Here is a 16,304-nt window from a genome sequence, read left to right on the forward strand (position 1 = left end):
TGGGTGCAGCATAGTGGGTTTTGTTTCGTGGGTTTTTGAAAATAAATTATGTGCACTGTTCACTGTGTTTATCTTATGCCTGGTTGGTCTACACTTAAAATTTAGATTGACACTGAGGGGTGTGAAAAATTCAACCCCCCTGATCACTGTAGTTAAGTGGACCTAGCCCCCAGTATAGATGTGGCTATGTTGATATAAATTTTTTTCTGTAGACCTAGCTACTGCTTATTAGGGAAATGGATTACCTATGTGGATGAGAAAACCCCTTCTATTCGTATAGCAAGTGTCTACGTGGCGACTGTGCCGCTATAGTGCCCATAGTGTAGGACATACCCTTAGTGAAAGCAAAGTCAGAGACTTGGGCATTATCTAGGATAGGTCACATCTTTCTAGCGAGATTGTCCTGTGTACCCACACATCTCCATTCTGAAGCACATAGCGTCCCTTTTACAACTACAACAATTGCTCATATGGAAAAGAGGCAGAAAAATATTTCCTGTATTTTTAATTTCTTTTAATGCAAGTTATCTGGAAACCTAGAGAAAAGCCAGTGCGATATGACAAACTATCTCACCATAACCCCCTAGCAAGTGCTACGCTGATCCTCTGTCTTGGAGGACAGTTTGGAAACATCTATTTCAAAAATGTTTAAAGTTATCTGTAGGCGCAATCACAATACGTGCTCTTTTCCCTAGGTAGTACTTTAACTTACGCATTGTGAAAGGAATTCAGGCAAGTATCCAACTATTATAGACTTGGAGCATCTAATACCTAACTACCAACAAATTAGATGCTGTTGTAAAATCAAGAAATAAAGTAGCTTGAATCCTAAACCCCAGCTACATTTTCTGATGAAGGGTGTGCCGAAGAGATGCAAGGGAAACTCAGAGCTGCTACTTTGCCTCACAATATTGGTATGAAAAGGCTCTTTCATTCTTTGCTCTTTTCACCTGAGGGTTCCAGCACACTTACTGACTGTAGGTTTCTTAAGGCTCGTCTGCACTAGAATCGCTACAGTGATGCAGCTATACCAATGTAGCTGCACCTATATAGCGCTGCTAGTGCAGATGCTCTATGCTGACGGGGGAGAGCTCTCCCTCCAACATAATTACTCCACCTCCCCAAGCGGCCATAGTTATGTTGGAGGGGAGAAGTGCCTGTCTACACTGGTACTTAGGTCGGTGTAACTAACGTCACTTAGGGGTGTGGCTTTTTCACACCCATGGGTGACTTAAGTTATAACAAAGTGAGCGCTAGTGTGTACAAGCCCTTAAAAGAGTGGTGCTAGGTTTTCAGCTTGGAAAAGAGACGACCAAGGGGCGATATGATAGCGGTCTATGACATCATGACTGGTGTGGAGAAAGTAAATAAGGAAATGTTATTTACTCCTCATAACACAAGAACTAGTGGTCACCAAATGAAATTAATAGGCAGTAGGTTTAAAACAAGTAAAAGGAAGTATTTCTTTACACAACGCATGATCAACCTGTGGAACTCTTTGACCAAGACTATAACAGCGTTCAAAAAAGAACTAGGTAAATTAATGGAGGATAGGTCCATCAATGGCTATTGGCCAGGATGGACAGGGATGGTGTCCCAAGCCTCTGTGGCAGAGGCTGGGAATGGACAACAGGATGGATCACTTGATGATTATCTATTCTGTTCATTCCCTCTGGGGCACATGGCATTGGCCACTGTTGGAAGACAGGATACGTGGCTAGATCGGGGTGGGCAAACTTTTTGGGCCGAGGGCCACATCTGGGTGGGGAAATTGTATGCAGGGCAGGGGGTTGGGGTGTGGGAGGGAGCATGGGTGGGGGTGCGGTGTGCAGAAATGGGCTCAGGGCAAGGGATTGGGGCAGAGTGCATGAGGGGGCTCAGGGAAGGAGGTTGGGGTGCAGGAGAGGTGCAGAATGCAGGAGGGAGCTCAGGGCAGGGGATTGGAGTACAGGGTATGACGGGGCTCAGGGCAAGGGATTGGGGCAGAGGAGGGGTGCAGAGTGCATGAGGGGGCTCAGGGAAGGAGGTTGGGGTGCAGGAGAGGTGCAGAATGCAGGAGGGAGCTCAGGGCATGACGGGGCTCAGGGCAGGGAGTTGGGGTGCACAGTGCAGTAGGGGGCTCAGAGCAGGGAGTTGGGGTGCAGGAGGGGTGTGAGGTGCAGGCAGGGGCTTAGGACAGGGAGTTGGGGGGGGCTGGGTGCAGGAGAGGTGCAAGGTACAGGCAGGGGGCTTAGGGCAGGGATCTGGCCCACGGGCCATAGTTTGCCCACCCCTGGGCTAGATGGACCTTTGGTCTGACCCAGTATGGCCATTCTTATGTTTGGTGTTACTTAGCTCCAATGTTTTAAAAAGGATGTGAGAGCACTGAGTGTTGGCCTTAGCTTTGAATTTCTTGATTATTGTTGGTTTGTATTATACCACAATGTTCATACATTTATATTTTGTTTCCTGTGTCTTTTGGGAAGGGGAAAAATTAATTTTTCAGGGTTTTTTTTTTGACATGACCTCTTGAGTCAATGAACAATTAGACTTGTTTAAAAAATAAGATTTATTTTTAAAGGTACATTATGTAGCTGATCTGTGTAGTTTGGCCTAAGAGCTCATTTTAGGAATGGCTTATTCACACTTTAAGAGGTATCAAATCTGCAGCAATTGAAATCTGTTTTTTCTGATCACTGGTCATGAATCTATATTTGGAAGGTTTACAATTCTGAAAATGTTGTTGCTTCTTCCAGCAAACTATTTCTAGTCCTTGCAGGATATGTAGACTTCACAGTAATATCATTCTGTGTGCAATCATTTCCCATCACCTCCCATTTCACATCCAAAGTGGTTGTTAGCAGCTGATATTTCAAACTTCTAGAGTTATAGATCAATCATTTATAATACTGAAAAGTTGCCTTTCCCATAGTGTGTGTTTCCTCAATGCTAACAAGCAATTGTTTCCAACCCTGGTATTTTTTGAGAAACAAGATCCAGTAATTGATTGTTCTTGTAGTCTTCAACTGCCTTGTTTCTTTTTGCTTTTTTGCATTGGTTCAAGATTCAACATTGTAAGTTACAAACATCTGAGTAATGTGACTTTCATTTCCTTTTAAGGTTTCCTGTGTAAAATGCTTTGATTTTATCTGCTCTGTTATGTGAATCAGTATTTGGGCATTTAATTAAAAAGTGGATTTTTGACCAGATACGCCTCTTTAGCTCCTATTGCATGAATCCTTTCACTTCATGCTTTATTTGTTATCCAGTTCCCCACATTTTGGGCCACGGTAGTTGTAGGTGAACTAAATGTGAATAAAATACAGTTGTACAAATAGAAAACACATAAAGCTGTCCAGACCAGGGTAACATCATAAGCTTGCTCCACTTACTGTTTAATAATATTTTAAATTCTATATCTAGATTTTATTTATCTATTTATATTTTATTTATAGACTTTTCTATGTAGTACGCAGCACCATAGTATCTGATCATTACACATACATTATTTATCTTTGCCCACACCCTCGTGTGGTAGGGAAATACCACTATTTTGCTGTTGGAGTAGCAAGAGACAGAGGAATTGTGACTTTCCCAAGGTCACACAGTGAATCTGGACAGAGCTGGAGACAGAATCTAGATCTTCTGAGCACCAGTCTGGAGCTTTAAACACAAGACATGTTAAAATAACATACTTGATTTCCAGTTAAGATTTTAAGTCAACGTTTCTCCCGGAACTAGTCTTCATGGCTGAAATTTACACTTTCACCCACTACTATCTGTATAGAGTGGTTCAAATGCTGCTGCTGCTCTCACATAAGCAGGATGTTTTTTTCCATTACGTGTCTATGAATGATGCCCCAGATGTGAGCTAGCACAGAGACATAATGTCACATATTGATGCAACAGTGGGGCATGACACTGATTATTTTGTGGCTCATCTAACATTATTTCCTAGAGGTTGCTGAGTCTGCAAGTGACTTATGTCACTCTCCGTTGTGCAGTGTGAAATTGAAGTGCATTTTTCCATGTCTCTGTACTGATTTAATGGGGTTTGCATATGAGGCACACAGAGATGTTTGCATGAAAGTGGTTTTATAAAGTGAAAATATCTTCTAGAGAATTCTCACTTAATTTGTTCATTTGAATATGTCTCTCGTTTTACATGTAGGTTTGATGGACTTCGGGGAAGAGGCTTTGACAGATTTGAAGGGCCAAGACAGAGAGGACCTCGTTTTGAAGGCCAGCACTTGGAAGGGCCAAGGCCAAGATTTGAAGGTCAGAATTCAGATGGACAGTCTTCAAGCAAATGGGGGACTGTCCCCCGGGGGCCAGCAGCACAGTTTTATACTTCCCCAAGTACATCACAGATGCACAGTTCCCGACCAAGCGGGTCACAGTGGAGGGGGCCCAAACCTCAACAGCAATCTCAAGCAGAGTCCCGAACAGAAAACAGAGATGCTTTTGTTGATGTGGCTGTCAACCAGGAGTTGGCAAATAGAACTCAGTCTACGCCAATTGCCTTTGATACAGATGCAAAGAATTCTGGTCCAGTTCAGCCAGCTGAGGACCTGACAAAAGCTCAGCAGGAGCCACCCAAAGCTAAAGTCAAAAAAATTATTCCTCGGCCTAAAAAGTGGACTTGGAGTTCTCAGGATCCTGCGCAGCAATTAGAAGAGACAAAACAAACTACTCAACCTCCATCCATTCAGAATCAAAAACCAACACCACTTCCCAGTACACCTGTAACTGTGCAGTCTACTATTCCTCCGAGAACAGGAGGAACAGCAGCCTTACCTCCATCCCCTGTAACAGGAAATAAAGACTTGAAATCTACAGATAGTAAATTGCCCCTTTCAGAAAATAGCCAGGGTAAAGGACTACCTGGATCAGAAAATAATCAGGGTATAGGTCTGGTTCAGCCAGAAGATAACAGAGGCAATGGACTAGTAAGCAGAGGCAGGGGTCAGGGCAGGCTGGACGACGGCCGAGGCAGAGGACAGGGCAGGCTGGACGACGGCCGAGGCAGAGGACAGGGCAGGCTGGACGACGGCCGAGGCAGGGGTCAGGGCAGGCTGGACGACGGCCGAGGCAGGGGTCAGGGCAGGCTGGACGACGGCCGAGGCAGGGGTCAGGGCAGGCTGGACGACGGCCGAGGCAGGGGTCAGGGCAGGCTGGACGACGGCCGAGGCAGGGGTCAGGGCAGGCTGGACGACGGCCGAGGCAGGGGTCAGGGCAGGCTGGACGACGGCCGAGGCAGGGGTCAGGGCAGGCTGGACGACGGCCGAGGCAGAGGGCAGGGCAGGCTGGACGACGGCCGAGGCAGAGGGCAGGGCAGGCTGGACGACGGCCGAGGCAGGGGGCAGGGCAGGCTGGACGACGGCCGAGGCAGGGGGCAGGGCAGGCTGGACGACGGCCGAGGCAGGGGGCAGGGCAGGCTGGACGACGGCCTCGACAGGGGGCAGGGCAGGCTGGATGACTGCCGAGGCAGGGGGCTAACAAACAGAGGCAGAGGATTGCCCAGACAGGCAGCCACCCGAGGCCGGGGGATGATCCAGAGAGTGAGCAACCGGGAGGAGCAGCTGGATAGGCGGTCAGGTAGCAGGGAGAAGTTGCCAGATGGGCAGTCAGGCAGCTGGGAGATGGGGCCAGTTGGGCGGTCAGGCAGCCGGGAGAGAGGGTTGTCTGGCCGAGACAAGGAACCAGCTGGCTGGGCAGACAGCAGGGATAGGGGGCAGTCAGGAAGCTGGGAGAGGGGCCCCGTCATGCGGGCTGGAAGCCGGGAGAGAGGTCCTATCATACGGGCTGAAAGCTGGGAGAGGGGTCCTGGCAGGCGGGCAGGAAGTCGGGAGAGGGGTTCTGTCAGGCGATCAGGTAGCCGGGAGAGGGAAATGGGCAGGCCTGAAACAGGCAGTATTGATAAACCAATCCGCCTAGGAGACAACTCTGAGAAATTATCTCTGTATCATCGAGAGGAACCAACCAGGGCTCCCTGGAGTCACGAAGAGGAGAGAATGCAAGAGGAACCTTCATTAAATAGACGAGATTCCCATCCTTTAGAGCGCGAACAATTGGATGATTGGGAAAGAGATCGATATTGGAGAGAGCATGACACAGATATTCAGGATGATCATGTGGATCCATATGATAGAGATGACAGGTTACCACTCCGTCTTTCATTGCCTCCACTATCACCTCTTCCTCCTCTCCCTCCTTTGTCTTCTGATCTTGACAGACGAGACACTTGGTGGGATGATTGGGAAAGGCCAAGGGAGAGGGAGCTGGATAGAGATCTGGACAGGATTGGAAGACCCTTGGATGTTTATGATCGGGAATTAGATAGAGAATGGGACAGAGATTATTTGAGACCTCTGGATGACAGAGATACACCGAGTCATGACCTGGACATTCCTCCTCTTCCACCTTTGCCACCACTTCCACCTCTGGACAGGTACCATGAGGACCGGTGGAGGGAGGAAAGAGATAGGGATCTCTATGACAGAGACCTCCGAGACAGAGGAGAGTTGAGGATCCGAGAGTATCCAGAGAGGCATGATACGTCAAGGGAGAAGCGAGATTACCTTCCTGAAAGGACTGACTGGGAGAGGGAACGGTTGTCAGATAGATGGTATCCTGATGAAGCAGACAGACTACGACCTTTGGGGGATCAGCTTGATCCACCCCTTCCACCACCACGTTCATCTGACATGCTGGGAGCAGAGCCAAACCTGGACCCTGAACAGTCACTTGGAGGGGTAATGGTCCTTAGTCAAAGGCAGCATGAAATAATCCTGAAGGCTGCCCAGGAGCTGAAAATGCTTCGGTGAGTTGGCTAATCTTGTAATTTCTTTTGGGGAAAAAAGTTGCTAATTTATCTGAAGTAATCCATAGAATTGTATTAAATACTGTCAGGTAGGGTCATAGGTTTTGCTTTATCAGTTTAGACAATTATTGCATCTGTTCTGTCCTTATGCCTCTTGCAGTTACCAATACATGATGCTTCAAGGGGCTGCCCCTAGGCCAGCTGATCTTTTAAACTCATTCAATTGTACAGTACTGTGTGGAGGGCAATAATTTCCTTCCTCACCCCCAGATGTGATGAATGTTTGGCTTGAAGCATTTGGATTTCTTATTCTGTGCAAATCCCAAGATATTACTATCTTAATTTTCCTTTAGTCCATTTCAATTATCACTGTATTTTAACTGAACCCATATGAGAGGATGAGAACATTGCAAATACCTAGGGTGTAGGCAGAAGCAGGGTTGTGAAGATCTGTAAAAATGAGGACAAAAAATTTTGACTTGATATAAAAGTTAAGAGGAAGCCAATGAGTGCCTGAAGATGACTTTAGCTGTTGCATTCTGAAAACGCTGGAGGTAAGTGATACGGAAATTAGCAAGGGCAGAGAGGAGGAGGTTAGAGTAGTCAAAATGAAAAAGAACCAGTGCATGTATAAGGATTTTGTTCATAAGAACAGAGGAAAGATCATATTATTTTAGATAACATACAGGAAATTGCAGCAGGAATTTACCAATATGTGAAGAGGGAAGATGCGTGGAAAATCACACACAACTAATAAGGCTGAGTGACTGGGAGGCTATGGTTTTTACAACGTCAGTGGAAAAGGAAGAGGAAGGTGTTTGGGGAAAGATGAGGAACTTCTTTTGCCATATTCAGTTTGTGTTGAGGAGCAAGCATACTGGATAATATTAAGTAATCAGATCTGCAAGAATGTACAGGTGACCCCCAAAATTAAATCTGTCAAATGGGTCATTTAATCTGAGAGTCAGCAAGGCAATACTACTGGTTTGTAGACTGCCTCACGACCTTGGCTTCTTATTGGACCTAACAGGTTTATTAACCAGCCTTGTAGTGGAGTCTCCATGACTCTTTGAGTGAGGAGATTTAAGTATCCATGTGAATAATATCTCCAGCACCTAGGACCAAGATTTTATATTCAGTTTATTATGCGTTTCTGTCCCCACATGCATACTAGACCTGATCTTTAGTCTAGGTTGTAGTGTAGACATAGGTAACATAATCCTGGTCAGCAACTTCCTGGTCAGATAATCTCCTCCTCCAGAGAGGAGCTGCGGTTCTGTCTCTCACCAGGCAGACAAATTGACTGTGCTGGTCTGCCCTTGGAGATTCATGACCTCAGCAAGCTTCCAAAACATTATATTGGAGAATTTTATCCAACCATGGAATCAGAGTGCTGATGATCTCTGTAACCACCTGTTGTCCAGTAGCTTTAACGTGACTGCTGAGCAAGGAATTCCTGTAGTCCTATGCTGCAGACATTAGAGAAACCAATAAATCCTTCTACACAATAGCAGATGCAAAATTTTATCCAAAGGAACTGTTCTGCATAATGACCTGCATAGATTTTGTCTAGTCATAGCTGTATAATGCAGAGCATAGAACTTCATCCAGTAATTCCTCCAGTTGAGGGAATTTTTCACTACTGTCAAGACCAATAACTTGTTGAGTTAGATCCTATTAGAAAGACATCCATGTTGAGATTTTCAAAAGTGCCTGAGTGAGTTAGGCACCTAAGTCCCTTTGACTTTCAGCCAGTCTTGATTTAAAGACTCCAGATAATGATGAACTAACCATTTTCCTTGATAATCTGTTCTAGTGTTTCACTATTTAAAAGTTGTCTTGTTTCCAGTTTGAAGTTATCTAACTTTAACTTCCAATTATTGCATCTTGTTATGTCAGTGCTAGGTTAAAGAGTTCCATAAAGTCTAATGTTTACTTCCAGTGTAGGTACTTAAAGACTCTGATCTAGTAGCTCTTAAGTTTCTCTTTGATCACCAAAATAGATTGTGCTCGTAAGTCTCTCAATGTAACGTATGTTTTCCAGACCTCAAATTAATTTTTGTAGTACTTCTCTGAACCCTCTCCAATTTTTCACAATCATTTTTAAAGTTTAGACATCAGAATTAGACACAGTTTTCCAGTAGTGATCTCACCTGTGCTGTATGTGAAGTTGATATCACCTCTCTATGTATTTAACATTTCCCTGTTTATGCATCCAAGGATTGGGTTAGCCTTTTTTGCCACTGCTTCACAGTGGAAGCTCATGTTCAGTGGATTATCTAGTGACCCTTAAGTCCTTTTCAGAGTTACTGCTTTCCTGAGGTTTCCACCTCTCACTACCACGCACACATGTCCAGTAAATATGGCTGCCCACATTCTATGTTCCTAAATGTAGTTCTGTTCTCCTGGTTATTTGCCACCCCACCAATATTTGTCATCTGCAAATTGTATCAGCTGTGGTTTTATATTTTCTTGCAATTTATTGGTAAAAATACTGAACAGAGTTGAGCTGACAACTGATCCCTGTGGGACTCTTGTAGAGTCTTCCTAATTATTGATGATTCCCTGTTAACAATTATGTTTTGAGATCTATCAGTTAGCCAGATCTTAATCCATTTAATATGGATTAATTTGGTTTTGTACAGTGCTTATTTTTTTTATCATGGTTCCTGACTGCCTTCCCTCATTTGAAATCTAGCATCACCCAGTGTGAAGAACTTTGTAAAGTATACTGAGAAAAGATTGACTGGATCAAAGATGGCATCTCCAGTTCTTAGAAATCCTATATGTACCCCTCTTGGTTGGTGGCAGCCAGTCAGGTGCACTTGAGTCTACTGTTGACATAGAACATTAACACCTTCAGAGATAGCAGCCTATCAGCCTTCCTGAAACATGCAGTCGTCCAGCGTGTGTTCAGGAAACCATCACTCAACGTCAATGACTTTGCTGATAACCTTCCCTTCCCAAGCAAAGTGATTGACGTATTGGTGAAAAGCCATCTCCAGCAGCACTTGACCTCTGCTAATATCTTAGAATCTTCCCTGACAGATTTTAGACCAGCGTATGGAACAGAAACAGCACTGGTCACACTGATGGAAAATCTCCTCTTTTTCAAAGACAGTTGGCACACATACATGCTGATGTTAGATCTGTCTGCACCCTTGACCAGCACCCTTTAATTATGAAGTGTTGATGACTCATCTGAGTGACCTGGTGAGATGAGCAGAATTGCATTAAATTGGCTTCCCTCATTCCTGTCATGTCATGTGGGCTATTGCACTTCCTAGAGAGATTTCACATGAGGACTCTCTCAGGGTTTAATGTTGTTTATCCTTCTATTCAACTTTGCCATCCTTTATTAAATTACAATTCTAGGGAAGATTTGAGATACTACGGACCCAATGCCAACAACATGCAGATGTCAGTTAGCTGCAGATCTTCTGTAGATGATGCTATCATCCAGATATCTCAGTACCTGAGAGAGCACTGCTGCTGAATGAAAAACAGTTGATTAAAACAAAACCTGGGAAAGACAGAGGTGATACTGGTGGGAAGAAGAAAATGCTTTGAAGAACTTGCCAAAGTGAAGCATGGTCCTCAAGTTTTTAAGATGCTTGTGAGAGAAAGCATCTTTTTTTCTGTTTCTTGTACAGTGTTCAGCACATCACTGGCACTTAGTAAATAACTGAAGATGTCTACTTTTTCAGTTTCAGTGATATGCAGTCTTGGGATGCTACTAGACTCCTCAGTGTCCGTAGATTACTGGATGATGACAGTAGCAAAATATGCTTTTTATTACATCCTTGGCTAGTCAGGAGCATGGCTTCTTAGATGTGGATCTGTCCACGGTGATGCAACTAGCTATCACTGCAAAACTCAATTATTCTAATGTGCTGTACCTGGGGTTGAATGTGTGAAGGCAAAAAAAAAACCCCTCACCTGCTGGTTCAAAATGTCATGGTCCACTCGTTAGGCAACAGAGCCTGATGAGAGTTTGCCACTTCAGTTCTCTGCTTGCTGCAGTGGCTCTCTGTCCACATCCAAATCCAAATGTAATAAACCAGGGCCCAGCCAACTGATGATCTCAGAGATTGCCCCTTTCCAGGCATCCCATAGCAAAAGCTATGTTCATCATGTAGTCAACCCACAGCTCCAAAATGAGGTTGATGCAGGATTTTACTATATGCATAATGAAATGTAAAACAATTTCTGCTACATCATTATCACAAGAATCCTGAAGAGTGGCCGAGCAATAATAAACAGCAAAATATTCTTCCAAACCGTTTTCCAAAATCCCTTATCACTGGAAACATTCAGAGGTACCATAATGGTGTAATATAAAGAGAGAGAAAGCTTGGATGGTGCACTGATACCCTGGGTGTGGGTGCGTCATGCACATTTGTAGGAAGGAACATCAAAAAAGGAAGAGGTAAACTTATAAATTGGAATGTAAATGAATGAGGTCTTTCAGAGAAGAGTGTAGAAAGAAGAGGAATAGACCTAAGAACAGAGCGTCATGGTTCATCCTCCAGAGGGAACAGGAAGATCAATGAGGGAGCAATATTTGGTAAAGACAAAGTCAAGGGGGTGGGGTGCCCCCACTTTCCTGCATCTGCCATTGCACCCCTTAGGGTGATAATCGCACAAGCTGGATTTTATGCTAAAATGATGAACAGTTAAACAGTTACTGTTGACATTTGTCGTCCTTAGGTTTCAGTTAAAAACACTTTGAAATGAATGGGGGCATTTTCTCCCTCTCTCGAAGCTGTTCTGTTTTCACACTCATAAAGATGATATACCTTGTATTCCCATATGGAAGGTTTTAGCTGCAACCTGAAGTGCTGGAAATGTAATTTTCAAAAAGTGAATGGAAGTTATGATTCTGAAGAATTTAATCTGTCATGGGAACTGGTTTAATACACCAGGTTGGCAGGGACTTTGTCACTTGTGCTTTAGAGAATGGTGTTTAAGGTCTAATAAATTGATACACTGAAACAAGAAGGCTTCATATGTGAAAGCAGATTCTCTCTACAGCGCCAAAGAAAGGGTTCAATTAAAGAAGATTCTGTTGACTGTTTTCCTCAGTTTTCAAGTTAATGCTGGGGAAGTCACCCTTTTGTATCAAACCATATTGAGAGTTGTGTTTTCTACGTTATGCTGACTCTTCTCATTGCGTACTTAAGAAAGAGCAGATCCTAAGCAGAACAATGCAGTGTAAGTGGCTTGAAATTGATAAGACTCCTTCTGATGATGCTTTGAGACAGAAGCAGTAATAGAAATGTAGAGAATAGCTTCTCTCAACTTCAGGTGTCTTCAACTAGATCTGTTCTCTGTGCATCTGACAAGTCTGGTATCAGTTGTGTGTTGTTCTGGATTTGCCAACCAATGCATTTTTCCAAAGCCAGATGTTAGGAACATTGGATGTTAGGGGAGCTCTGAGTTGTTGCAGCTGTTATTTATTGTTTGTATTGAGGTGGCACTTAGGAGTCCCAGTCGTGGACCAGGACCCCATTGTGCTAGGCACCCTACAGTCACACAACAAAAGGATGGTCCCTACATCAAAGAGCTTACAATCTAAGTCAAGTCTCTCCCAGTATGCTGGCTGTTGGGGTGCTACCAGCTGCTTGTGTCCTAGCTTATCCCAGTCGTAAACTCTGTAGTGGCTATTGATTCTTACTACTACTACAATATATTTTGTTGATGTAAGTATCGGTTCCCCCCCTGCCTTTTTTTTTAACCGTGCATTTATGCCACAGAATGGTAACACACTTTTGTGATTGATGTGCAGGGAACAAAAAGAACAGCTGCAGAAGTTGAAAGAGTTTGTGCCTGATCCCCACATGCCCCAACTCTCATCACAGGAAACTTCTAGATCACAAACCACAACTACAAGGCCACGTGCCTTTCAGGTAAATGAAATCTGTGCTAAAGGAATGAAATGCTGTTGATAATTCACCTGGGTGTGAACATTAGTTCAAATCTAGAATCTAGCTAAAATAGATATTTCCTGGCTTCTGATGGTGAGGCGAAGCAAACTGAGGTAGGTAACTCATTAAATAATACTTTACACTTAGTCAAATCTCGCAAAACTGAATTTTGGTAACCTACAAACCCAAATGGAAAAAGAACTTTTGAGCTTGTAGTTGATATAAACACAAGCCAGTGAGATTCTGCTGCTGTGTTGGGGGCAAGAGTAATGTGTCTAATGACATGCTTCTCATAGACCAGGGGGAACATGACATGCTTTTTCCAGTGTGGGAGCAACATATCAATTCCTAGCGTGCCCCAGGCATTCAGGTAATCCCCTGAAGAAGGAGTAGGACATTTATAATTGTCTGATGGTGCTGGTGTTCTGCCCCAGCACTCATTGGGCTACAAACTTCACTTACCTGCGCTGGGTTCTCCCTTCCAGTAGTTCAGATTAGTGAAGTTCTACTGTACATTTGTTTGATACAATATTCTTGTATATTTGTATGTGTGTGTTTCACATACTTGTTAATCTGAAGTATTGATATGGATCAAAGTAATTCAGTTATTTGTAGGGAGGATAGGAGAAGATATCTTAATTTTACACTTTTAAAAAGTTAAATTAAGAAGTTTTGCCCTGTCACCCAGATCACTCTGCTTGAACACTGTATACCTTTCCCCTGTCCTTCATCTCTTTATCTTTTTAGATCAGAGGTTCTCAAACTCTGGTCCGCGGACCATCAGTGGTCCGTGAGCTCCGTTAAGGTGGTCTGCAGATAGTTCCCTCTAAGGTGCACGCCTGGGTGGCCGCACATGAAAGAATGAAGGGCCACCCACCTAATTAGTGGAGTGGCTCAGGCATGGCTCCACTAATTAGGTATCTAGACCCTGGAGAAGGCGGACATGTAAGGTGAGGTGGTGGCACTGGGGGGAATAGGGGTAGATGGGAGCGAACAATGGGGTGAGAAGAGGGGGTAGGGGAATTTGGGACATGCAGGGCTGCGGAAGCCAGAGAAACAGGCGACTTTCCCCAGCTCCAGGGCTGCGGCTGCCGGAGAGAGATGGCCCTCCTTCCCAGCCTCAGCTGGGGAGCTGCCGCGGTAGACCCTTCTTCTTCCCAGCCCTAGCTCAGGGGCTGCTGTGGTGGGGGAGAGAGGAGGAGAGACCCCCCCCCCCCCAGCCCCAGCTTGGTGGCTGCTGGGGCAAGGGAGAGAGGACACATCCATCACATTAGAAAGGTGAGACTACTGATATTAAAATATGAGTTGAGTGCTTTTATTTGTAGAACAAAAAAACGTTAATTATTATAAGTTTTTTTTTATATAGCACTTTTATCCAAAGCACTTTACAATAGTTAGTTAATGGTACAAACAACATTTGGAAAGATCATTAAGTGGTCCGTCGAGACCCTCAGCAATTTTCAAGTTGTCCGCAGGGAAAAAAGGGTTTGAGAACCACTGTTTTAGATTATAAACTCTTTGGAACAGGGACTGTCCCCTCCTTTGTGTTTGGAAAGCACCCACTGAATAATGGGTATAATAATATACTACTTAAATCACCATACTGCTAAAACTGTTTAAATCATTTTACAAACATGACCGAATCCTATCAGCACATCCATGAAGTAGGTAAATAAATATTAGACACTGATTGGCAGAAGAGCATGAAATCTGCTCACCCATTTTCTTCTAGATTGTCTGTTTTCCAGATGTTGAAGCAACTCAACTTCTGTGTTTCTCAGCAACCTTTGGCACAGGCTCTGTGTAGGAAGCTAGAAGAGTAATTTTTTCTTCAGTGTACACAAACTGTGCTTTCCATATGTAGGCCTGACTTGACATGAGTAATTGGACATGGGTGAGGCCTCATTTCGTGGGAAACAGGGTTAGGGAGGTAAATAGATCAACAGCCTGGAAACAGAATGTCTGTACTAGCTAAGGTAAGGGGGAACTATTTATAATGGAAAAAATAATGGAATAAGATAAGTTGGGAGCAAAGACTAGGTAAAGAGTAAGTCATATATGGACAGTGCATGGACAGAGCATGCTGTACAGGGATTGCTTCCTACAGAGTAACCGAGCCAATCCCAAAACGTGTAATGCAATGCATTATGTAAATGTACATAAAGGAAGAGGCTTGCTGCCTAACTTTGGATGTGTGGTATGCTTTATACCAGGGATGACCAACCTGAATGGGAGAAGGAGCCAGAATTTACCAATGTACATTGCCAAAGAGCCACAATAATACGTCAGCAGCCCCCCATCAGTTCCCCGCTCCCAGTGCCTCCCACCCACCAGCGGCCTAGCCGATCAGTGCCTCCCACTCCCTCTTTGCACCTCCCAATCAGCTGTTTTGTGGCGTGCAGGAGGCTCTGGGGGTATGGGGGAGGAGTGAGGGCACGGCAGGCTCAGGGGAGGGTGCGGGAAGGGGTGGAGTAGGAGCAGGGCCTGTGGCAGAGCCAGGGGTTGAGCAGTGAGCACCACCCAGCACATTGGAAAGTTGGTGCCTGTAGCTCCAGCCCAGGAGTTGGTGCCTATACAAGGAGCTGCATATTAACTTCTGAAGAGCCGCATGTGGCTCCAGCAGAGCTTTGCCATTCATTTGTATTTATCATAGAATCATAGGACTGGAAGGGACCTCAAGGTCATCTAGTTCAGTCCCCTGCACTCATGGCAGGACTAAGTATTATCTAGACCATTCCTGACAGGCATTTGTCTAACTTGCTCTTAAAAATCTCCAGTGATGGAGATTCCATGACCTCCCTTGGCAATTTATTTCAGTGTTTAACTACCCTGACAGTTAAGAAGTTTTTTCCTAATGTTCAACCTCCCTTGCTGCAATTTAAGCCCATTGCTACTTGTCCTATCCTCAGAGGTTAAGAAAAACAATTTTTCTCCCTCCTTGTAACAACCTTTTATGTACTTGAAAACCGTTATCATGTCCCCCCTCAGTCTTCTCTTTTCCAGACTAAACAAACCCAGTTTTTTCAATCTTTCCTCATAGGTCATGTTTTCTAGACGTTTAATCATTTTTGTCACTCTTCTGTGGACTCTCTCCAGTTTGTCCTCATCCTTCCTAAAATGTGGTACCAAGAACTGGACACAATACTCCAGTTGATGCCTAATCAGCACAGAGTAGAGTGGAAGAATTATTTCTCGTGTCTTGCTTACAACACTCCTGCTAATACATCCCAGAATGATATTTGCTTTTTTTTTTTTGCAACAGCGTTACACTGTTTACTCATATTTAGCTTTTGGTCCTTTCTGCAGTACTCCTTCCTATGCAGCCATTTCCCATTTTGTATGTGTGCAACTGATTGTTCCTTCATAAACGGAGTACTTTGCATTTGTCCTTATTGAATTTCATCCTGTTTACTTCAGGCCATTTGTCCAGATCATTTTGAATTTTAATCCTATCCTCCAAAGCACTTGCAACCCCTCCCAGCTTGGTATCGTCTGCAAACTTTATAAGTGTACTCTCTGTGCCATTATCTAAATCCTGATGAAGATATTGAACAGAACCCAGACCAAGAACTGAT

At 44.2% G+C, this 16,304-nt stretch overlaps 1 protein-coding gene across 3 annotated transcripts in view; it reads left to right on the forward strand.

Moving 5' to 3' along the window:
* YLPM1 (YLP motif containing 1) overlaps positions 1 to 16,304 on the forward strand; it is a 94,593-nt gene that overhangs the window by 14,408 nt on the left and 63,881 nt on the right. For all 3 annotated transcript variants that reach the window (XM_048852229.2, XM_048852228.2, XM_048852226.2), the window contains exons 5-6: positions 4,151 to 6,802; positions 12,591 to 12,711. In XM_048852229.2, the coding sequence (XP_048708186.2) occupies positions 4,151 to 6,802; positions 12,591 to 12,711 (2,773 nt within the window). The remainder of the gene's footprint in view (positions 1 to 4,150; positions 6,803 to 12,590; positions 12,712 to 16,304) is intronic.

This window comes from Caretta caretta, chromosome 6 (genome assembly GCF_965140235.1).
Source record: "Caretta caretta isolate rCarCar2 chromosome 6, rCarCar1.hap1, whole genome shotgun sequence".
Lineage (NCBI taxonomy): Eukaryota > Metazoa > Chordata > Testudines > Cheloniidae > Caretta > Caretta caretta.